The sequence below is a fragment of the Typopeltis vanoorti genome, chromosome 4, assembly GCF_054136105.1.
Source record: "Typopeltis vanoorti isolate ZY-2024b chromosome 4, IOZ_Tvanoo_1.0, whole genome shotgun sequence".
NCBI lineage: Eukaryota > Metazoa > Arthropoda > Arachnida > Uropygi > Thelyphonidae > Typopeltis > Typopeltis vanoorti.
This window is the reverse complement of record NC_143552.1, coordinates 44,540,801-44,567,023: the sequence shown is the minus strand read 5'-3', so window position 1 is coordinate 44,567,023 and position 26,223 is coordinate 44,540,801. Positions and strand designations below refer to the sequence as shown.

At 35.7% G+C, this 26,223-nt stretch overlaps 1 protein-coding gene across 1 annotated transcript in view; it reads left to right on the top strand.

Annotated features, from left to right (window-relative positions):
• LOC150107269 (cGMP-specific 3',5'-cyclic phosphodiesterase-like) overlaps positions 1-26,223 on the top strand; it is a 453,449-nt gene that overhangs the window by 241,177 nt on the left and 186,049 nt on the right. Inside the window, exons 9-10 of the mRNA XM_090391769.1 lie at positions 5,410-5,484; positions 24,424-24,567. Of these exons, the coding sequence (XP_090247895.1) occupies positions 5,410-5,484; positions 24,424-24,567 (219 nt within the window). The remainder of the gene's footprint in view (positions 1-5,409; positions 5,485-24,423; positions 24,568-26,223) is intronic.

Below are 26,223 nucleotides of genomic sequence, written 5' to 3'. Positions count from 1 at the left end.
ATTGGTCACACGACTATTATCTGCATTCAGTGAGATATGGATTACTTATTGGAGGCCTGAGTGGCTTGAAAAAGTTCCATGTTTGGGCTCTAGAGCAGGTTTCTGGATTAGGTAAAAAATACAAAAAATACAGAAAAATATTTTAAAAAAATTAAAAATTAATAAAAAAAAAGAAAAAATCCTTAACCCACTCATGGTATGAATACACTGTAGGTTCACAAATCAACTTTTCATGGGTGGAATTCACATAAAAAAAAAGAAATATGGATTGTGGCAGCTCTGACAATGCATGTGCATTATCCTTATGGCAGAAGGAACTGTGTACGAGTTTTAGTTTAGGCTTTTTGAGATGGAATGAGTACATAAAATTATCTAACATACCAACATGAGTATATAAGTAAAGACAATATAGGATGGGCATTAATTCTGGAGGACAAATTTTGAACACTTGGTGGGATACCATTTGCAGCAGAAGACTTTGATATCCAAGCCATTAAGGATTCTTCTGATGTCTTTCACTGGAAAGATCAGAGAAGACATGCAGTGAATTCTTAGTATTGTGAGAAGTCGTTTGACTTGATTATCTGTGCAAGAGTTGGAGCAGAAAAATGATTCCAAGATGTCAACCTTATACTTGGGAGGTGGTTAAATATACCATTCAGATTGGACAAAGTTAAAAGCATGGAAAATCAGATATTGTGTCTATTAGTCTTGGTGAGGGACTAAAAGGCAAGATTTTTACATTTCACCCTTTGAAAGTGAGATCTTTTTCTTTCTTTCTTTTTTTTCTTTTTTTTTTTCTTAACAGCAGTAGCAGCGCCTGTCAAGTGCTGAGCTGGAATGTTTGTCCGGAACCACCCACTTGAGATATGAGATATGGCAAAATCAGATTGTGAGAGCTAAGAAAGCCAAAGATAATTCCAAAGAGTTCCTTTTATGGGACAAATAAAATGAAGCATGATTATGATAAAATAACTTTAATTAATGTTGATGGTAAGAAAATGACAGAACCAGAAGGAATAATTGAATTGCTGAGTGATCACCTCACAAGGGTTTGCCATTCATGTTGAGATATTTCCATGACAGGTAAATGAACTAAAGGTACTTAATAATACTACAAAATTTCAATGTGAATATTGCTGCAGGATTGGGTGGAATTGCAACCTGTGTATTACAAAAAAAGTGCAAGAAAATTAACATTACCTCTGATTAAACTGCTTAATTTATGTCTCAGCTCTGGTATGGTCCAAAAGGAGAAGAAAGAGGGCAAATAGTTTCATTACATAAAGAAAGCCTTAAAACAGAGGTTACAATTATAGACTGATGAGTGGCTCAGGAATGATGGTAAAAATATGGGGAAAAGTTGGTTAAGGATAGAAGTCAGAAAGCAGAAAAAAAGGAATGTGATAGAAAGATATCAACTACTAAGGGAGAAATTTTATGTGAAGAGAGAGAGAAAAAAAAAAATGGTTCACTCTTGGAAATTGTGTGGAAATGTGGTTAGCAAGGGTGTAAAGACCAAACGTTTGCTTGAAGAAGAGTGAATGAGTAGTGAATGAATGAATGGACTGCCAGAACTAGTTTGGAGGGCTTTGTCAGTGGATGAATTTAATAAGTATCATTAAGTAATTGTTAGTATGAGCCTCCCAGAATGAGTCCTTGGACTCGTGGCAATACCTTGAAAACTGCTTTTATGGTTATTTTGGAAAAGTCCACAAACAAGCATGAATCTTTTTAGTTCATGGACTTCATTTCTCTGAAAATATCATTTTTTCACAGCTGTAACAAATTCCATTCTTTATTTCAAAATATAAAGCTAAGGTTCTTTCTTTTTATTTCTGAAAACAGAAATTTTTGTTCTTAGAATTAATAAATTCCATTGTTGAAGATGAGATCCAACTAGTTCAGATATTGTTTAGATAAATGGAGATGAGAAGTTAGGATAGAGGATCCAGAGGTAAATGACCAAGATTCTGTGAAATACTCCCAATAATGATAGACTCTGTATGGGTTGCAAAGTTTAGTTGACAGCTAGAAGAGAGGGAAACATAAGTTACTTAATTTGTTAATTGTTAGGTATCATCTAATGATATGGTCACATCTAATATTTCAGTATTCCAAAGCACTATTAATTGCATCAGTCATACTAAATTTTTGTCTTCCTCTGCATCTTTTCTTGCCATCCTGGCATTGAACCTGTTTTGTTAGCCTTACCTCTCCCATTCTGTTTAAGTGCCAATAGCCTTAGAGTAGTCTGATCACGCTTTCATGAATGATAACAATGTCATGTTTCCTTTCTGATATATTCATTTTTAATATGATTCTGCCAATGATGTCATCTGCCCTTACCTAATTTTCCTCAAAATCTCATTCTGTAATCTATAGTCATTATTATTATTATTATTATTACTATTATTACTACCCCAAGACCTCATGGAGTCAAAGACTCATCTGGGAGGTCCTTATCTCACACACACACACACACACACACACACACACACACACACACACACACACACACACACACACACACACACACACACACACACACACACACACACACACACACACACACACACACACACACACACCTCATCATACCATGTCTTAAACACACTCAAACTCCTTGCAAACACCACACTCTCAGGCAAGGCATTCCAATCATTTACAACTCTACACGAAAAAAAACTGCCTCTCACTCCCCTACTCACACCCTCTTTAAATAATTGCAAATATATCATATCATTGATATAAATATATATATCATTGGATGTTTTTTTTTTTGCATAGCACCTCCATGAAGTCCCAGAACTCATTTCAGAAAGTCACTTCACCACATAATACTATAGCATATACCACTCACCACACAGAACACATAGTACTTTTGTCTGTTAACTACATGCATTCTCTGCATTTTTGTAACTCATAAATCCTCAATATATCCTCATAATAAGCATTCCAGAGAACTGTTACCATCTTGGTCACTCACCTCTGGATCTTCTCTGCAACTTCATTCCTCATATCCCAAGAAACCCAGGCCACCAAATCTGTGCATATTAGTCTAGATGTGGCCATATCAAAGAGTTATAAAGATGAATAATAATAACCTCTATATCTCTACTTCTCCATGTGTTTTTGTTCACTTTTATCCTCTGAACTTAACTCCCAAAATTGAATAATGCTAAAAAGTAATGTTGTTATGTATTACATAACATAAGAATTGGCCAGAGGCTGGCCAATTCTTATCAAAGGAAGGGAATGTTAACCTTCTCTCATACAACACTGATAGAAAGTTTGGCAATTTGTTTCAGAAAATTTTAAGTTTTTTGCTGTACTATTAAATATTATACATGGATTATCGAAATTAAAGTATCCCTATTTAGGTTCTTGTGGAGTGCCATCCAGCAATCCAAATGCTGGAAAACTTTGCAGGAATACACTGTGTGTCATGCAGAAGTGATATCTGAGAAGAAGAAAAAAGTAGTTCCAAAATTCGTCATCATGGGGTGCTGTATAATGTACTGTATGTAGATGTAATAATTTTTCTGTGTGTCTAAGGAGAAAAGCGACACAAGCATAAAAAATGCATTTTGATTTACTTCCATTATGCATTAACGGGCTGTACTGTTCAATGTGCTTCCCTTCCCAGTATGTCACAAACTGCATCCTTTGCACAGTGTGTTCAACAGCAGAATACAGCTGGTTGGGACTGATGTTGTGCACATGCTGCATTATTCTGTCTTTCAGCACTGGCAAATTATCAGGATGATCCCGATAAACCCTGTCTTTGAGAAATCCCCAGAGCAGAAGTTACAGGGGGGTCAGATCAGGTGAACGAGGTGGCCATGCAGTGGGAAATGCATGGCTGATCACTCTGGCTTCCATGAAGTGTTCTTGGAGAACCTCCTGTATGGATTAACTGATGTGTATAGGGGTCCCATCCTGCATGAAAATGATTGAATCCATGCACAGGCGCTGCTGTAGCTGTGGCACAACAAAATTGTTTATCATATTGCAATACCTCTCAGCAGTAACTGAGCAGGTCATAGCACCTGACTGGTGAATGTCTGTAAACCCACACCAGACTGTAACTCTGGGTGAATGCCAAGGAATTTGTTGGATTGCATGCGGGTTTTCCATACCAGCAAATTGTAGGTATTCACAGCTCTGTTCAGGCAAAAGTGAGTCTCATCTCCCCACTAAATCATCCACTATGCAGTGTCCAACTCTACTTGAGCAAAGAATGTTAAAGCAAATGTCAGTCGACTTTCAAAGTCCTGCAGGTGCAACTCCTGTGTCAGGGTTATTTTGAATAGGTGGTAATGCAGAATCTTCCAGTCAGTTGTGTAAGGCACATCCGTATGTTGTGATAGCATGTACACTGCAAGAACCAATGCTATTATTCATGGCCTGCTCCACAACAGCAGTAACAACTTCATTTACTTATTGTGAACTGATTGGTTTGTGAACTCTGTCAGGTCTAACTCTTAACAGTCCCATTTTTTTTTTTTTTTTCAAACAACTAATTATCTGCCACAGAGCACATGGAGATAGTGGACCCTGTTGACATTTGTTCAGGTAAGAAATTTGTGGAGTGCATCTTCATGAGATGTACTGTCTACATGTACTATCTCATGTAGATAGTACATCTTCATGAACAAAGCAAGTTGGGGCAAGGTTAGTGCCACTATTGTGGATGGTATCAGCAACCAGAATGAAGAGAAAAGTTGCATGTTCATCTTTTTACCCCCCCCTCCCCCGACACCTGCCAAGTTGCGTGATATACAAATTTCATGCATCTTGTGTTTAAATCCCTCCCCACTGTGAATTTTGGAACTTTTTTTTTTTTTTTTTTTTTTTTTTTTACTTTTTTTCTCAGATATCACTTCTGCATGATGCATAGTGTATTCCTTGCAAAGTTTCACAGCATTTGGATCACTGGAATGTGTTCCACAAAGCCTTAAACAGAAATACTTTAATTTTGATTGTCCTGTACTTGACAAGAAATTATATTATTGTTTTCATTCTTATTTTAGCCACACACAGTCTTTTCATATCAAACAACTCATTCCATTCCATTCCATTCTTGAGCTTGTGTAATGCATTATACATTCCTTCCAATACTAGCAATGGATCATTTAATTATAGTTTGAAAACCATGTGTTGATACATTTGCCATTTTGGAATAATTGACACATAGAACTATATGTGAACCAAACTACCTGAAATTTACAAAATGTCATGAAAAAGTACCTGGTATTTACTTTTACTCAAACCAAAGCACAAAAATAACATCATCTCTCTCTCTGTCTCTCTCTCTCTCTCTCTCTCACACACACAAAATTAACTCATTCTTAATTTCTTATTTACAAATGCTTTTTTTTTTTTTTGCTTTATCTCTTTCTTTAGACATTTAACTGGCATGGTAATGAAGAAGAACTAAAAGAAGTAAAGAATTTCATACCAACTGTTCCTGCAAATGAAGTAAGTATTTGAGATTTATTAATTAGTCAAATGTTGATGTTATCAAATGATGTTTGTCATATAAACCTGTTTGCATATATTTAGTAAAACAAACTTATAAAACTACAAATTTATGTAAACTAAATTGACTATTAGAAGAAATATTCTCATTTCTGCTGTGTGTATATTATGTGTGTGTACACCACACACACACACACTACCCTAGGATAACCTTTCTCAGCAAGTTAAAATAAAATAGCTCTCAAACATGAAATGAAAAAAAAAAAAATGATGGAACTCTCTGGCTGTGAATTTGTATCCATAGAATTTAAAAACTGTAATCTGCATTAAACATTTTAGTCTTCACTTATTATTATTATTATTATTATGGTTATTTAAAACTAAAGACATTTTTGACATGAACTAAGGAATCTTTACTCTCTTATTTTAAAATGAACTAAATTCTACATGAATAATTTTATGTAATGTTTACTGGCTTTTTATTAAAATTATTTACAAAATAATATTAAATTTTTGCTAAACATTTTTTTAATGCAAATCTGTTCCAAGAAAGATTATAAACCTATTGATATTAGTACTGTAGATGAATTAAGGGCTAAATAATCCATAAACTCTGCTCTAAAGACCAAACATTAGCTTTTTAAAGCCATTTTAAGCAAGATGGTGGTCTCGTCTCACTCTAGTGATAATATTGATCTCTTATCTAATTAAACACTTAATAACAAAAATTCCCCCAGGTTTCATCAGATATTGAGAAGAGACCTCCACATAACCATCAGCACCGACTAAAGATAACCTTAGTGGGTGCTGATGGTATCGAGGTGACCAATTCAGATGTAATAGTAGAGTTACTGAATGATCACTTTTCAAAAGTCTATCACCCAAGTGAGAACATTCTCTATACCTGTAGCAATAACTAATGTGAGAATTGAAGTTAAGAAATCAGAGGTACTTAATATATTGCAAAATTTAAATGCAACACTGCTGTAGGTTTAGATGGAACATCAGCTTGGGTGTTGCATGAATGTGCAAAGGAATTGTCAGCGCCTCTTACTTGGTTATTTAACTTAAGTTTGAACTCTGTTATGGTCCCTAGGGAGTGGAAGGAAGGCAAAGTAGTTCCTTTGCATAAAGGTGGCTCTAAAACTGCGGTAGTTAATTACAGACCAATCACTGTATCGGGAGTGGTGGTAAAAGTATTGGAAAAGTTGGTTAAAGACAAAATTCAAGAATGGGTGGATCAGGATTTGATACTCTATAGGGGCCAACATGGTTTTGTTAAAGGTCAATCCTGCCTTAGCAATTTATTAGCTTTTTATAATAGAATGACATCTGAGTTGGACAAAGGAAATGGCTACACAGTTGTACTTCTGGATTTTGCTAAGGCTTTTGACAGGATACCCCCCCCCCCCCATGGAATACTACTGTACAAATTGGAGCAGATGGGGATGGATACTAAACTGGTGATATGGATAGGAGAATGGCTCAGGGAGAGATACCAGAAGGTGGTGTATGGAGGAGCAGAGTTCAGGATGAGGTAGGTGACCAGTGGTGTACCTCAGGGCTCTGTGCTTGGGCCATTGTTGCTTAATTTGTACATAAATGATATAGGAAATGGCTTAAAGGGAGATATTCAGTTGTTTGCTGATGAGGCAAAGTTGGGTGGCACAATAAAAAATCAAACCGATGTTGAGAGTTTGTAGGATGATTTAAATAAGCTGGCAAAATGGGCAAAAGGAAATGGATGTCAGTTCAATGTGGAAAAGTGTAAAGTTATGCATTTTGGGATTAAAAGATTACCTGCTGTGTACTACATTGATGGAACGGTACTCCAAGAGATTGATGAGGCTAGGGACTTAGGGATGTTGGTAGATAGGGAGATGAAGCTCAGGGGACACATTGCTAAGGTGTCCAAGATTGCACATAGGATTACTTGGTTATTGAGGAACACACTAACATCCAGAGATAAAGAGGTTATTATTCCCCTTTATAAAGTGTAGATACTTCCACATTTGGATTACTGTGCTCAGGTCTGGTCACCCGGATTCCTTTGAGATGAGGAGGTTGTGGAAAGGGTTCAGAAGAGAGTGACTAAGTTGGTGAGTGATGTAAAAAATGCTCCTTACATAGATAGATTGCGAGCTTGTGGATTACAGAGGTTGGTTGATAGGCAGAGAAGAGGGGATATGATAGAAACATTTAAATTACTAAAAGGTTTTTATAAGATTGATGCAGGGGAAATGTTTCAGCTGTGTGATAGTGATGGAAGAACAAGAGGTCATCTCTAGAAATTAAGGAAAAGTATTATTATTATTATTATTATTATTTCGGGCGACTCCAGGAGTCCTTAGACTCATCGAGGGAGGCCCTAAACATCATGTCCACACAACTATGCGATTACATTCTCACAGTATCTATCATACCTTGTCTTGAACTCGTTCACCGTCATAGCACCCACAACAGACTCTGGCAGCTTATTCCACTCATTTACCACTCTAAAAGTAAAGAACCCAGCTCTAACACCCCTGCTAACCACACTCTTGCCCAGCTTCCATAGGTGTCCCCTAGTTCTCCCACCACCAGTCCTGATCTCAAAAATATCCTCTGAATTAATCCTATAGAATCCCTTCAGCAATTTGAATGTCTCAATCATATCTCCCCTTTTCCTCCTATCAACTAGTTTCTGCAACCCACAAATCTTCAACCTGTTCTCATATGGTTCATTCCATAGACCTGTTATCATCTTAGTCACTCGCCTCTGGATCCTCTCCACCTCCTCCCCATCAAGAAGGAACCAAGGTGACCAAATCTGGGCACAGTAGTCGAGATGAGGTCTTATCAAGGCTCGGTACAGAGGTACAATAACTTGCTTGTCTCTGCTCGTCAAGGTATTTTTCAACAACCAAGTGAGTTGATGAGCTGATTTAGCTACTTTTGCAGTGTGCCCTCTAAACTTCATCTCCCTATCCACCAACACTCCCAAGTCCCTGGCCTCATCAATCTCTTGGAGTACAGTTCCACCAATGTGGTATACTGCTGCTAATCTTTTCACCCCAAAATGCATAACCTTACATTTTGTCACATTAAATTGACATCCATTCTCCTTAGCCCAGAACTCCAATCTATCTAAGTCATCCTGCAAGACTTTGACATCTTCTGCATTCACTATTGCCCTACCCAACTTTGCATCATCAGCAAACAAATGAATTGTTCCACTTAGATCCTTCCCTATATCGTTAATGAACAGATTAAACAGCAGTGGTCCAAGAACAGAACCCTGCGGCACACCACTAGTCACAGGCCGTCTTTTGGACTCTACTCCTGAATAAACTACTCTTTGATATCTCTCCATCAACCAACCACCTATCCATCTCACCAACCCTATATCCATTCCCATATGTTGTAGTTTACGGATTAGTATTCCATGTGGTATCCTGTCAAACGCCTTTGCCAGGTCCAGCAGTATCACTGTAAACCCATTTCCCTTATCCAGTTCAGCCGTCACCTTGTTATAAAACTTGAGCAAGTTACTGAAGCATGATCTACCCTTCACAAAGTCATGCTGTCCCCTGTACAGTATCTCGTTTTCATCAATCCATTCCTGTATTTTTCCCTTGACTACTTTCTCTAAGACCTTGACAACGACTCCTGATATGCTGATCGGTCGGTAATTTGCAACCGTAGTCTTGGATCCTCCTTTATCCAGTGAAACTATTTTCCCCTCTTTCCACACCTTCGGGACTAAGCCAGACCTGAGACTCAGATTAAACAACATGGTCAAGGGCACTGATAATTCTTTAGCCGCTTCACGCAAGACCCGTGCCGGTATACCATCCAATCCCACATGTGTGTTCACATTAAGGTTCTGTAATAGACTAGTCACCTCCACTTCATTCATCACTATTCCCGTATAAACTAATGGTTCCTTCATTTTTCAATGTCACCACCTGGATGATATGCTTTTGCAAAGTGCGTGCTCAGTAACTCCGCTATATCGACTGATTCAATGATCTCCTTACCATCGTCATTCCTTAAAATCATTTTGCCGTGTACAGTTTTTTTCTTGCTTGCATCATATTGAAAGAACTGTTTTGGATTCTCTTTTGCTTGCAAAGCTAGTTTCCTTTCATAATCCGCTTTTGCTTTTTTTACCACACTGGTTACCTTTCTGGCCTGCACTTTATACCGTTCGTGTGCCTGCAGGTCACCCCCTTTCTTTAAATTCCCTCCACAGTTGTTTCTTTTTTTGCAGATCAAGCTTAATGGTGTTATTCATCCATTTAACCCCTCCTTGTTTTACTATTCGGACCCTAAGTATACAATCAGCCATTACCTCCTGTAAATGCTCCTTGACCACTTCCCATGCTCTATTGACGTCCAGCCCTTGCAGTTGTACATGCCATGGCACTGATCCAAGCAATCTCCTAAGCTTGTCATACTTGCCAGCACGGTAATTCCACATATACCCTGTCTTAATCGAAAATTCCACACCTTTTGCCACCTCCCAGGTCAAGACCTTATGATCACTCTCACCAATAGGTGGCAACATGGTCATATTCATTACAGTCAAATTCTCAGATGCTGTTACCAGGTCAAGCACTCTCACACCCCTAGTATTTTCAATTACATGCTGTCTCAGATAGTTATCCCTTAATAATTGAATAAAATCCTTTTCCTTCCTCACATGTGTCCTCTCCTCCTTCCAATCAGTGTTACCATAGTTGAAATCGCCCATAATAATTACCCTCCTTCCACTCATTTCATCAATTTCCCTATGCATACTATCTCCACCATCTATTCCATCACCTGGTCTATAGCAGCACCCAACTGTATATTTTATTCTGCCAGTCTCAATCTCACACCAAATAGCCTCAAATGAGCTCCTTTCACTATCCTGCGATACAACTTCAATTCTCCTTGGCTGCAGTTCATCAGCTATCATCAATAATACCCCTCCCCCCATTTTATTCTCTCTGTCCCTCCTAAACACACTATAACCTACACATTCTATCCCACTAACTAGAAATTAATCTCTAGAAATTAAGGAAAAGTATGGTTAACAAGGGTGTGAGAATGAGGTTTTTCACCTGGAGGGTGGTGAATGCGTGCATTGCATGACTCAGTTGTGAGTTCTTCGTCTGTAAATGAATTCAAGAACAGATATGATAGATATTGTTTTGATGGTTTGGGTCTCCCGCGACGAGTCTACTGACTCCATGGAGATACCCGTAATAATAATAATATATTATTTATTAATATCAATTTCTAGCTCGCAGCAACTGTTTTTAATGGTAAAATGATTGTTGTATGTACCTTGTATTCCTGTTCTTTGATTTGCTTGTTTTTACACTGATGATGTACTGCTTTTTTTAGTACAAAATATCTGTGGTTATGTTGTAATTTGTTTAAAGATTAAATTATAATCTTGGTTTAATCCTTCATCCAAGTGCAAGCAAACAAAGTTTGCATGTGAAGTATCTTCACAACTGGGCTATTTATGTATATATATAAAAATACAGGTAACCCTCATATAACGTGGTACTTATACAACACGGTTTCAATATAATGTAGTCTACAAATTGTAGTATCCCTTGTTGAACACGTTACTTATATAACGCGGTTTTGATATAAGATGGACTACAAATTGTAGTAACCCTTTATCTTTATCTTTTCATATATTTTTCAACGCGTGACTTCAAAATCAAATTTTATCTTCATTAAATTTGCATCTGCCCGTATCGCGCATGTAGTTATAAGTAGCGAATTTATATTAGGGGAAATACCCTTTAGCATGCATGTACGTCAGTTGTTTACCATATAAAGTATTCATTGTTGAAAATTGTCTTCATTTTCTGTCTGGAAAGCGCATTAAAAATCATAAGTGTGTTAATCTCAATCTGAGCATTTTTTTTTTTTGGTGAGTTACATACAATATGTAATGCTTTTTTTTATGTAAAAAAAATTTTTTTATGTAAAAAAATTTTTTTTTATAGTAATGGCAACTTAGAATGCTTTTGCGATGTACGCGTTTGTTAATAGGGATAAACCCACCCACTGTAAACTGAAAGGTAACAATTGAACAAGACTGAAGATACATTCGGTTTCGATCACCGCATGAGACTCAACCTTTACAAACTTCTTCATAAGTGCTCCAATCTCTTCAATAGTGAATTAATCGATGGGGAAATAGATTTAAATGAGGAGGAACTGGTACAATTAATAGATGATGTCGAACCAAATGGCGGGGAAAGTTTGCCAAAGATTCTGATTGCGATGAATCTGTTATAGAATTCAGTTTAAAGAAATTAGCAGAAGGATTGGACTTGACAAGAAAGCTATTTTATAGATGATGATCTCTCAGTGGAGCGCTCCGAAAAATTCACAAGACAATTGGATATTTGTTTAGCTCCGTATTATGAACATAATAAAAAATTGCAGCATAGTGGTAAGCAAGGTCTTATTACTGACTTCTTGATAACTACACCAGCCGAAGTATGCAATGAGAATTATACAAATGATGTACAAGAGATTTCAAATGATGAAGATGTCTGGCCACTCGTAAATAAAGAACATCTACGAAATGTTAGTTTTGAAGAGAGTGATGACGATTAAAATATACACTTTATTTTATTTTGCCTAAACCATTTATGCATTATATACAATGAAGTTTATGTACAATTTATAATTTTTTATAATTTTATACTATGTATTTGTTTCATAGTTTATATGTTTTCTTAACATGCATGAATTACCTGAATTAAATAAAAATATTTTTTTTTGTTGGATGTCATTGTTTATATAATCTTAAAAAAAAAAAAACGATTTCGGAACCTAACCCTACTTTTTCTATGTGATCTGAGTCTCGCATAACGTGATTTATTGGTGATTTATTGAACGTGGCATTTTTGTGGAACCTAACATCCACGCTATGCGAGGGTTACCTGTATATATAAATAAACCCTTATACAGTATATATATATATATATATATGGGAATAAATTTTTAACTTGGGTATATTGTATATTAGGATAACCAAGCAATTTTATATGCTTGGTTATTTTAGCTCCTAATCCCAAGTATGCAAACAATTAAGTTTGCGCCTGAAACAAAGTTCAAGTCTAAAGATGGTACAACACCAGGGCAACTCATTGTAAAGGTGGTTAAAGCTTTATATATATATAAATGAGGATATATATATATATATATATATATATATATATATATATCCTCATTAGCCTCTTATATATATATATATATATATATATTTATAAAATTAATTTAACTGACTAGAACCCGAGAAAGTATAACAAAAACCTTTAATAAATCATGACTAGGTTCATCGGTGCTTCGACTTCTTCAGGTGAGAAAGAAAAAACATAAGACTTATAAAAATAACAAGGTAAAAAACATGGACTTTCCAGCTTAATAAAAAGAAGTAGAATAGTAACAGTCATATTTGAATAGGTGACCGCGTGCCACTGTTGGCATGAGTTGAATGTGTGCGACAGCTAATTTTAGAGCACCAGTACTGGATTACTGCGCTATGGGAATCAGGCAAATTGTAGCTTAGATTGTTGTTCAAGTGTGAAGGGTCCAGAACTATTTCTTTTGATTTGATAATTCTTCTTTCAAATTCATCCTTGCATATATATAAATTAGCAGTGCGTTCCCAATCAACTTGGTGTGGCCATTCTTCAAGGTTAGAGTTTGCCGAGAAGAGGACATGACTGGAAAGGGCTCTCACTGGTGTTCTACTGTAAGGGATGTCACGTCTATGTTCCTCAAGACAAAGTGAAACAGATTTATCTGTCTGGCCAAAATAAGGTCGACCACAGTCGCACAAAACTTTATAAACACCAGGAAAATGCAGTTGGTTGTGTTTTGGTTTTGGTCGACTCAGAAAAGAATGAAGTTTTGGCAGAGTAGTATAGTCGGTCTTTATGTTGAATTTCTTCAAAATCCTAGATAGTTTTGGGGTGAGAGAGCTGATAAATGGTAACTGTATATGAGTGATAGGGTTGGAATCATCTTCTCGTTGAGGATGTTGGTGTGGTCTCAAACGTTTAGTGATGTTATGAGACGAATATCCATTATTTAAGAAGGTGTTTTTCAGGAAGTTAAGCTCTGTTTGAAGGTCTTCTTCTGTGGAAGTGAGACATCTTGCTCGATGGGCAAGGGTGGAGATGATGCCCAGTTTCTGAGGAGGGAAGTGATGAGAAGAGCCATGTAAATATCTATCAGTGTGGGTGGTTTTTTGAAAAATTGAAAATTTAAGACAGTCAGGTAATCTGCTGATCTTTAGATCCAAGAAGGAGAGAATGCTGTTAATCTCTAGTTCTGATGTGAATTTAATGTTCTGATGTTGATTATTTAAATGGTTTAAGAAGTTTTGCAGTTTAGGTTTTAAAGTAGCAGAAGAAATAGCTTTCTCTTCAAAATCTTCTAGAAAAATGTTAGCGAAGACTAGGGATAGAGGGCTACCCATAGCTAATTTGTTTGTATATTTTATCTTCATAGCAGAAATAGCTGGAATTGATGCAGTAAGTTAAAAGAGCAAACATTTTTTTAGAAACCTTGTCCAACCTTATCACTCATATACAGTTACCATTTGTCAGCTCTCTTACCCCAAAACTATCTAGGAGTTTGAAGAAATTCAACATAAAGACCGACTATACTACTCTGCCAAAACTTTGTTTCTTTTCTGAGTCGACCAAAACCAAAACACAATCAACTGCATTTTCCTGGTGTTTATAAAGTTTTGTGTGACTGTGGTCAACCTTATTTTGGCCAGACAGATAAATCCGTTTCACTTCGTCTTGAGGAACATAGACGTGACATCTCTTACAGTAGAACACCAGCGAGCGCCCTTTCCAGTCATGTCCTCTTCTCGGCAAACTCTAACCTTGAAGAACAGCCACACCAAGTTGATTGGGAATGCACTGCTAATTTATATATATGCAAGGATGAATTTGAAAGAAGAATTATCGAATCAAAAGAAATAGTTCTGGACCCTTCACACTTGAACAACAATCTAAGCTACAATTTGCCTGATTCCCATAGCGCAGTAATCCAGTACTGGCGCTCTAAAATTAGCTGTTGCACACATTCAACTCATGCCAACGGTAGCACGCGGTCACCTATCAAATATGACTGTTACTATTCTACTTCTTTTTATTAAGCTGGAGAGTCCATGTTTTTTACCTTGTTATTTTTATAAGTCTTTGTTTTTTCTTTCTCACCTGAAGAAGTCGGAGCACCGATGAAACTAGTCGTGATTTATTAAAGGTTTTTGTTATACTTTCTTATACTTTTATATATATATATATATATATATATATATATATATATATATATATATATATATATAAGAGGCTAATGACTTCACATCAATTGCCTTAGTATCCCACAATGCAAAGCATCCTCCTTTTGGAACATGTATAATGTTTGCATTATGGAAAGGACCGCTACCTAGACCAGTTTGAACCTTTATTGAGGTCTCATCAGTAGGAACCATACCCAGAAGAAATACCAAGGTTGAAGGAATGTAGAAGTCATAAATTAAACATTCAGGAAGAGGGATATTAGTAAAAAGAGAGGTAACATTAAGCTTATCATGATATTGCTATTATCTAAAAATAAATTTTGGATTAAAGATTTCAAATGAGAGGAATTTTTAATAAAAGAAGTATAACCTGTAAGTGGCGTATGAATTTTTGGTGATTGAATGTATGGAGAAGGGGACTAAATGGTTTAAGTTTTATTAAATATTTCAGGAGGCCAAGATGTGACATTTTTAAGAAGCCTTTTAATGTTTTCTTTTGAGAATTAGTGGGATCTTGATCCATTGATTCATAAGTAATGTAGTCTCTGAGCAATATATTCATTTTCTGATTATATTCACTGGTATGGATGACCACAGTAGAATTACCCTTATTGGCTCTAGTGATTATTATGCTACTTTCTTTGTATGATTTACAGAGAGATAGAAGCTGGCTGTTAGAGAGATTTCTTCTGGGTTGCGAAGCTTGAGAAAGGATAATTGCTATGTCAAGCTTGATATTGTTGGTGATGGCAGGAGGAAAGTTGTGAATGCCATGTTCTATATGCAGCATGAAGTCTAAAGATGAAACTTGATGTGAAGCTACTGCAAAGCTGTGGCTGAGTTGAGGCCATCAAGCCTTTTAGATGAAAGGTTTGTGACAACTTGAACAGCTGATTCTGAGGCTGAGAAAAAAATCTACATAGATTGTTATATTTCTTAATGTGTTTCTCCTTTACTTTAGACATTCTTTACAGGCCAATTTATCAGATATATTAAAGAGAATAGACCAAAGATTAGGATTAAGAATGGATGATAGTTCTGCTTGGAGAGAGTTAATGGCAGTGTTGATAGCAGATAGAGTAGCATGTGTTACACAGATCTGCTCACGCAGAAAAACAAAGTTAGTGTGCCTGTAGATACAAAGAGTTTTGGAAGAGTGAAATTTAATTTTCAGCTTAATACATTGGAATAATTCCAGTGTCCCTATACCTTTTCAAGAAGGCTAGCCAGTTGAGTTCCATTGATAAACAATGTTTCCACTTACTCTGTTGTTTAGCTTTGCATGCTATGCCTACTCTATATAGTATTGACAATTGACTATTTAGACTTACATGCTGGTTTGAACTCATTTTAAGGTATATACATCTGTCACCATAAGTATGGTTAGTCAGAGCTTGCTGACCATGTCTTGGATATCTTGCAGAGAATCAAATGGAAAAAAACTACTATGCTTCACCACAAAAAATACAAATGTAAAAGACTTTTTTTTTTTGAATCAGCAACAGATTTTAAAAAAATCAACCTAATCTTACTAATATGGTTGTATTAAACTTCCCAAGATTTGAGAAACTTGAATTCTTAGGCTTCCCACCCAACACAACTAAGGGTAGCCAACGTCATCCATAGAGGTCACCCATCATAGGATTTCAGGCTTTCAGTCTAATCTTTTCCACATATTGTTTTTTGCAGTTTAATATTGTTTCCCTGATGATGTCTCAGTGACTAAGATGAAATATAGGAATGAGTAGATGTGTTGCTCAATTTTTTATATGTGCTGTATTTATTCCATTAAACCTTAAAATGATGTAAATCATCTTATAGAGCTGTGTGATGTATAACTGCAGTTTAGAGAATCTGCACAATAGTTGATTGTGCTTCTTTCCTGGTTATTGAATTAAAATTTTGCAATAGGAAACAATGTCCAAAAGGTGTAAAATAGTGCCGCACAATAAATCTTGTATGCTGTTAAGGTAAGAACTCTTGCTTTAACTGTTTACTGTTCATTTTTTTGGTGTATAATGCATGCATTTGATAAAGAAGATTTGTCAATATTGTTTGACTTCGAAGGCATTTGACAGATTGTCACATAGCACTTTGGTGTTAAAACTGAGGGAGATGAGGACCTAATAGATTGACAGGTGAAATGGCAAGATTGACAAGGAATCGGTTGTCTGACAGATACCAACAAGTTGCATATGAGAAAACAGTGTCTCTGCAGAAAACTGTGTAGGAAGTAGTAAGAAGTAATGCCAATGCGAAGCCCATTTGGTCAGATTAAAAGGAAGCTTGAGAGATGAGATCCAAGCGATGGATGAAATTCGGGATCTCAGACATAGTTGATAAGGACCTGGACTTCAGAGGACATTGCAGTAATGCAGTTACTGCTGTGTTGAGTGAGAAGTACATTAACTGAAAAAGTCAATAAGGTAGCTGCTCCATTGTATCAGGTCTTGATCAGATTATATATGGCATCTTATTCACAAATTGAATTACACTTTGTAATGAGAAACTCTGGAGAGAGAGAGAGAGAGACAGTAGAAATGAATAATTTGCACTGGAATGTTTATTGTGAGGAGAGGTGAAGGGAATTTAAATCATGTCCTTGGATGAGAAGTGATATGACAGAGAAGTTCAGTTAGTGACAGAATTTTATTAGATTTAATTTGTCCATATTAGTGGACAAATTATTCATAGAATAGAGAAAAAGAGGATAATAACAAGACATCCCTAGTGGTTGTATAAGAGTATGTTGAAGAGTGAGGAATAGATTTTGACAAAAGTATACTTCAGTCTTCCCTCTCATTTGAGAAATGCAATGCCAGTCGTTAGAAGCCTCAAGATCCTCCATGACAAATGTTTTAAATTCTGATCTGTTTACTATTCTTAAATGGGGTGAGGATACCCAGTAATGGGATGCAAAGTATACACTTATTATTATCCTAAGACTTGTAGAGTCAGGGAATCATCTAGGACACTTGGTGGGAAAACAGTGGTGGACAGGGACCTGAAGTTCAGAGACCACATTGCACAAGTTGTGAAGTCATTACATTGTATAATGGCAACGATGCAGAGGACCCTGGCATGCAGAAATAAAAAGATTATAGTTCCATTGTATAAAGCCTTGATCAAGGCTCATATGGATTATTGTGCACAGATTTGGTCACTTGGTTTTCATAGTAACGAAGATATGTTAGAAAGGGTCCAGAGAAAGATTCACAGAGGTAGTAACTGGTTTGGGGAAAGCAGAGTATGAAAACAGATTGAGGGAATGTAATTTGCAGAGCCTTGTAAATAGGAGGAGATATAATTGAGACATACAAGTTGGTCAAGGATTGTTATGTGGTTAACATGGAAGAAATTTTTCATGGGGGGGGGGGAAGTAGGACAAAGAGGCTGTTCCTGGAAACTGTATAAAGAGAGTGTGAGCTAAGGAATGTGGAGCAGGCTCTTTGCATGGAGAGTGGTTATGATAAGATAATGCTAATGAATGAAAATGGTAAAATCATAACTGCTGCATTGTTTTTGCTACAATGCATCAATTATAAATAGCACAATAATCCATATGATGCCCAATCAAGGCCTCATATGGATTATTGTGCATGTATTTGGTTACCGAGTTTTCATGGTGATGAGGATATGTTAAAAGGCCCAGAGAAAATTCTCAAAGGTAGGTGGTTAATGGTCTTTCAAATGTGGAGTACAAGGACAGATTGAGACAATGTAAATTGTAGAATCAGATGAATAAAAGGAGGAGGAGGGATATGAGCTAGTCAGGGGTTGTTATCAAGTTGACATGGAAGAGATTTTTCATAGAATAGGAAAGGGGATAGAACAAGAGGCCATCCCTAGAAACTGTATAGGGAGGGTGTGAGCAGAGGAGTAAGGAGAACGTCCTTTACATGGAGAGTGGTTAGTGAGTGGAATGCATTGCCTGAGTGTGTTGTGAATGTAGAGACATCGAATCAGTTTAAGGCAAGGTTGGATGAGCTTTGTATGCGATGGTATGTACGTCGGGAGGCCCATCCTACAAAACACAAAGTCTATCATACTCAGCTCATTGACTGTTCATGCTCCCACCACTCTATCAGACAATGCATTCTGCATTTCAACCACCCTGCATGCTAAGAAACCACCCTCTTGCTCAGAACTTCCTTTCATAACTTCCAGGGATGGTCCCTTCTTCTTCTCCCTGTTCCACCAAAAAAAGAGCTCCCCAGTGTCAACCCTGTAACTTCCTCTCAACCATTTAAAAGTCTGAATCATATCACCTCTCCATCTTCTATCTAACAAACTCCGCAGTCCACATTCCCTCAGCCGTTCTTCATAACTAATAATAATAATATAATAAAATAAATAAAATAATACAATATAATATAATAATAATAACTAGCTGAAACAAACTAACTAGCTGAAAAATAACTAGCTAGTTTAAAAACTAGCTGATAGGTGAATAATAGAGGACATGATAGAAGCCTATGAGTTATTAAAGTGGTTTTATAGATTGACACTAAAGACTTTTTTCAGTACATGGCAGGAAGGGTGAGAGCAAAGGATTACCTCTGGAAATTCTGTTAGCAAGCGTATTAGGACTAGGATTTTTACCTGGAGGATGGTCAATGGGTGCATTGGTTTGCCAGAAGTGATTGTGGGTGCTTCATAAGTGAATGAGTTTAAGGGAAGGTATGATAGGTATGGAAGTGACCATAATTTAGTGATAGCAACATTTATGTTGAAATTTGGATTGAAAAATAAGAAAACAAAATTTAACTTTACAGAACTGAAATCAAATACCACTAAAGAATTATTTAAAAGGTGTTGTACTACCTTACCTCAATCTTGAAGATATTTTCAGGTGCAAACTTTATCTGCTCACACTTGGATAAAGGATTAAACTAAATTTATTATAGTCTAACTAAGTGAAAAATAAACTTTCAACATCTTTCTCTAAATCCAGAGTAATTTAATAATAAGGTGGCACACCTTTTGGCAACTCCTATAGGTAAAGATGACCTCTCCATTGCCCAGAAGTGGAGATACCTGCCTTGGTATCTCCACTTCTGGGCCTGGCTCCCACTGATGAGATTTCAATAAAGGTCGAAACCGGTCTGGGTAGTGGCCCTTCCCTTAATGCATAACATTATACATATCCAAAAGGAGATGTATTTTGCATTATGGGAGATTCTGAGATAGGAGTGATGTTAGCTTGTCCACCTTTGCTCCGAGTTGCCCGGTATTGTACTACCTTACCTCAGTCCTGAAGATATTTTCAGGTGCAAACTTTGTTTGCTCATACTTGAATAAAGGATTAAACTAAATTTATTATAATTATTTAAAACAAATCTTGCTTCTACCCTTTCTGAAATTCTTGCTGACCCTCTTGATCCTGATAACTCTTACCAACAATTTTCAAGGATAGTCATTAAAGCAGCTGAAAATATCCTAGGAAGAAAATGCAGTATTAGTAAACCTTTGGATTACCGAAGAATTATTACAGGTTTGTGATCAGTGGAGAAGATTATAACCAATTCGACACATTAGGAACAACAATGAACAGTATAATTATCTGAACAGACACATTAAAAAAAGGAGGTAAAGTTTACAAAAAGTTAATGATTATCCAAAGAATGCAAAGCAATTGAGGATAATCTTCATAAGATTCTCCTCATACAACATCAACCTACAACAGCATACCAAATAATCTTACATTCTTATTCTCATGTATTAAAGCAAAAATGGAATTCAATTTTTCAGACTTCCAGGCTGGATTCAGAAAAAACAGGAGTATAATTGACCATATATTTATTATTATTATTAATAGTAGTAGTAGTATTATATGACACCTCCAGGGAGTTCAAAGACTCATCAAGGGAGGGCACCTATTCTGCAACTCTCTGCCAAGTTAATCCAAACATTCCTGCCCATGGCAGGATTTGAACCCATAGCCTTTTGGCTGGATATGCCAACCAGGCTGGCATTTATACTTCATATCATTGTAGAAAAATACATAGAATATAATAAAATAATGTGCCGTAATTTTATTAACACTAAAGGTCTGATTCTATTCGGCATGATACCCATTGAAAAATTCTGCAACATTACAGAATAGACGGTAAAATAATACAAGTGACTGAATCCCTACATTCATCTTTTGAAATGATGGTTGCAATCAAGGAGAATCATAGTACTCCCTTTCCAATGGAACATGGAAATTAGGAAATTTAACAAATTATCACTGTTATTTACCTGCTTCCTCAAATATGTTGTAAATGAACCTCTGAAGAACTGTGTGATATTAGAGTGACAGTAGGAAGAAGATGAAGAATAAACCATCTAAAGTTTGCTGATGATATTGATCTTCTAGCAGAAAACAAATCAAATCTTTAGGAAATCACCACAAAATTAGCTTATCCATAAGCCAAAATATGGCTTAACCATAAGTACTCCAAAATTAAAAATAATGACAAATATCTGTTTCAGACCAAGAAGGAAGTGCCGAAACTGAAAAATCCTACTCGAGGATACACTCATAGAAGAAGTTGATCAGTTTAAATACCTAGTCAATATCTTTAATAAAGATGGTAGGATATTAGAACAAAAATTGCAAAAGCAATAATAGCACTCCAAAAAATAAAACCACTATGGACTGATAACAAACTTACGCTTATAAACAGATTATGCTTTATTGACACACTAGTTAATTCAGTACTTCTGTACAGAAGTGAAACTTGGACCCTCCAAAAAGAAGATGAAAAGAGGTTGCTGGCATTGAAATGTGGTGCCATCTTTAGGAGTGAGACCACTGATCTCCAAAAAAGTTTGGAGATCAGTGGTCTCCAAACTTTTTTGATTGCGTACCCCCAATTGATTGAGAGAGTTTCTTTGGAGGAAATTTTTTTAACCATTTATCCATTTTGTGAGGGTTAATTTGTAAAATTTAAATATAATTCATTTACTACTGATAATATCAAACACTTTTAAAAAAATATAAGCAATTTTGATAATATTAATTCACTATTTCTAGTGTAAATGTAAAAGTAAGCACAAAAAGGCGTTGGAATTGCACAGAAACAATATATACTAAAAAATCGTTAAACTTACTACTAATAGTCAAATAATTAATACAACTGTGGTATCATCTGTAGATAGCAGGATCCTTCTCTAGTTGGGCTTGTCAACATTAGGATGCTCTACAAATAATGGCAATGATAAGAAGTAAGAGATTTACTCCCTAGTTTTAAAAAACATGACAGCTTTGCCACGGACGATTATGTGTGCAAAGTCACCCAATGTACGCTACTCGCAAATTTAAGTTTACAGGATCTTTATAACATCTTTGTCTATATTAGATATATGTTTAATTTAAAGAAAGTAATATTCTTTATCTTGAATTAATTACTTAATTTTTTTCCTATCAATATAAAACTTTTTTGACGTACACCCACGTATTGACTCGTGTACCCCCCCTCCCCCCCTTGGGTATGCGTACCACACTTTGGAGACCACTGCTATAGATGACTCCTAAAGATATCATACACTGATCATGTCACAAATTTTGAAGTAAGACAAAGAATCAGTTCTTTTTTCCAGTAAAATAGATAGCATCATTACTAAGATTTGAAGGAAACAACTTATGTAGCTTGGTCATATCAGCAGTTCAAATAGTCCACCAAAGCAAGTTCTTGAAGGACTTATTCCAGAAACTCGAATAAGGTGCTTCATTTACAGAGCTGAAAGTAAAGTGTCAGTTAATGACTGAGTGGAAGATTTTTAGAGTAGATATTGGGAATATTTCCTAATATCTACTCTACGGGCCTTTTTGGAGTGTGGGATGAAGAAGAATAATAAGTATTGTGTGAACAGTGGTTACAATGGGTCTCCCACAGTAAGTCTAACTTCATGGAGATGCTCAAGAAATAGTAAAATAATGATAAATCAATTTTAGGTGGTATATGTTCCTCCGGTCTTTCAGCTGCAGCCTTTACATTCATACTTAAATCACTTGTTGGTGTTGTATGCTCTTCGGCACTGTTAGCAGTAATTCCACTACTTCTGGTTTTAATAAAGAAATCTAGTTTACACTGTTTACTCATATCAGTAAGTGAATTTAATAAATAATTAGAGTAATATTTATTATTACTCTCATTGCACCTTAATACATTCTAACCACACATCAGAAGATCTTGGACCTTGCATCCTATCTGACTGTCATTTACCAAAGTTCTCCCTTCATCTACCATGAGCTGCAAAATGTTACTAGTATCTATATTATAAGATCCCTATAAGATATGTTTTTATCTTATGCTCTCTCTCTCTCTTCTGTCTATTTCTCAATCTTTGAATACCATTTCCTTCAATCTGTCCTCATCTGTGTAATTTCATAGGCAAGATATCACCTTGTTATCTGTTAATAGATCTTTTTTTTGACTGTCTTCTGATATCCTGTGAACCCTAGTGACCATATCTGAGCATAGTAGTCAAGATAGGGCTTTATAAAAGTCTTGTAAAGTAGGAGCAAAACTTCCATGTGCCAACAAGTAAGTTTTCTCTTACAGTTATCTGATGACTTAATCACCTTAGCAGTACATTCCCTAAATTTTAACTGTGTACCATCATCCCACATCTCCAGTTTTACTGACCACTTGTAGTAAATTTCTAATAATAAAATACTCTGCTTGCAATATCTTCAGTCCAAAATATATATAACCTTGCACTTAGTAACATAGAATTGATATTCATTATCATTTGCTCATAGAATTTCTTTAGATCAGCCTGAAAAAATTCTGTATCTGATATCACCCTTGTTATCCTCCCTAAATTTGCATCATCATCATAATTAAATAATTGTATATTGCTTATCCAGTCCAACCTTAATATCATTAATATACAAGTTAAATAATAATGGTCCATGTACACAACACCGTGATACCTAACTGGTAATCCTCCTTCTCTCATACTTAGCACATCTATCAGTTTCTGATACCTATCAGTCAGCTACTTTCCTATCCATGCCAAAAGCCTGTTTCATATATATCTGTGAAACAGATGGGTAAGATAAAAACACATAAATTAGTAAGGAGATCACAGTGTAGATACAAGTGAGATTTTTTAGTTTATCGCAGAGGAAATAGAAATTGGGGGATGCATTCCTGAAATCTGACTAAGGGCGTGTGTGTGTGTATGTGTGTGGTTAGGAAGCATGTGAGTTTCAAGTTCTCACTTCATGTGGTGAGTGTGTGTGGAATGGGCTACCATTAGATATTGAGTGCACCTTTGGTTAATCTATTCAAAGAGAGATATAATAGGTATTTAGGCACCATTGACTAAAAAGGACACCTAATGAGTCCTTGGACTCCCTGGAGGTGGCATGATAATAACAATAATAACAAAATATTATCAGATATTAAGAGTTGGTTTTCTGTTAAACAAGCTTGCTATTATATGTGAGGTCATTTTCTTTTCTAATTAAATATTTTATATAGCTGATTTCCACTTTGAGTTTTTAAATTACCTAATTATGTGATTCCAATAATCTTTACAATTAACATCTCAGATTTTTCATTTCCTTTCTTTTCTTAACTTAAAAAATTCAGTAAAGTGTTTCATATCTATCTTTCTAGTTCAGTAGAGAAAAATTAAAACGTGCAGGAAGAGTACTTTCTATTCCAATATTTAACAGTGAAAGAAGAGTAATAGGTGTTGCACAACTAGTAAACAAGCAAAATGGAGAGCCATTTACAGAAGTTGATATCAGCACATTGGAAGTAAGATTTATTTTTTTAGTGTCATTATATAAAATTTATGATATGTGTAGTCTGCTAACTTGTCACAGGCTATCCATCCGAATTGCTGATGTTTGCTGTTATGCTTTAGCCACCCAACAAGCCATGTAGAATGAAATATATCAATTATCTTACACTTCATATCAGTGTTAGTTCAATAGAATCGCAATGGTATTGCAATTTTAATGTCTCCATGAATGGTTTGATCGATGGAAATATATTTCAGGCCAGGCTGGTTGGTTGGCTGGCTAAAAACACTTCTCGTCCACAGTTTTAATTTTTATTCACATAATATTAAAAAACTGTTTTTACCTTATAGCCTCTTTGCATTATTTCTATGATTTCTCTCTTTCTTAAAAAAAAAAAATTCCGAGTCACCATAAAATTAGTATTGTGTTAGAGACTTATAATAAATTGTTATTATTGTTATCAGTAATTATTATTATTGTTTTAAAGGAAATGAAGCTTTTAAGAATTATATTTTCTCTATCATAGTATCACAGTATAAAGATTATATAATACTTAGCCCTGTTTGGCTCTGGAAAAAGATATATATTACATAACATTATAAGATTAATATTGTGGATTAAGGGTTAGATTTTTCCATGATTTCCATGATGAACCCAAGTTCACAGTCTTATTCTCTACATTTTTATTTTATTATTTTATGTATCTGGGATACCAGTCTGTTATTCTTGAAATCCATATATTGTCTTTCATACATGCTATATGTCTTGTCCACCTTTTGTTGTTATAGATAGCTTATAGTTCACCTTATAGATAGCTTCTACTATATCTTTGAATCCAGATTTTTTTTGTTATTTTAGTGTGTTGCATGTGATCTTTCTTGCTTGTATTACAGACTCTTCTTTCTATTGCCCTTTGGGCTGTTATTAAGCTTTGTTCTTCCTTTTTTTGTTGTGTTCCATGCCTTGCTGCGGTAGGTCATTGCTGGTCTTTGATCTTATTTTGATATCTATTTTTTTGTTTGTGATAATCCTTTTATTTGGTTAAAAGCTTTCAAGAAGCCTTTTTGCATCTTTTTTTTTTTTTTTTTCATCTGATAAGTGGGAGTCGAGAGTTCGAAAATTAGAAAGATTGAATGATAGAGAGAATGTGACATGAGATTCGAAAGTTGAATTGGGTTGGATGAGGCAACAGATGAAATGGACGCGGAGTGAAATTAAGAAAATTCAGGTGAAAACGATTAAAAAAAATCAAGTAGGTATGAAAGAGTTAACGAAAGACGAGCGAGTGACGTTGTATGGCAACTCCATTATTAAAGGTGTGCTGGATGAGAAGATGCACAAGGTATATTTTCCAGGTGGTAAAATGAGTAGAGTGATTGAGGCATTGGATGTGAGGAGGGAGCGAGCAAAGGAGTTGATGGTTTTAATAGATACAAATGACTTGACAGAGGACAAAGAGCACGTTAGAATGGATATCAGGAAGCTGCTTAGATGGATAAAAAAGAATAGTGTGACAGGAAGGGTAGTAAGCATGTTGCCTAGTTGTGATTGTGGTGAGATGAGACGGAGAGCAAGAATTATGAATGATATGTTGGCTGAAATGTGTGAGGAGAGGGGAGTACAGTTTGTTAATGTGTGGAATGAGTTTGAAGGATGAAGTGAACTGTAT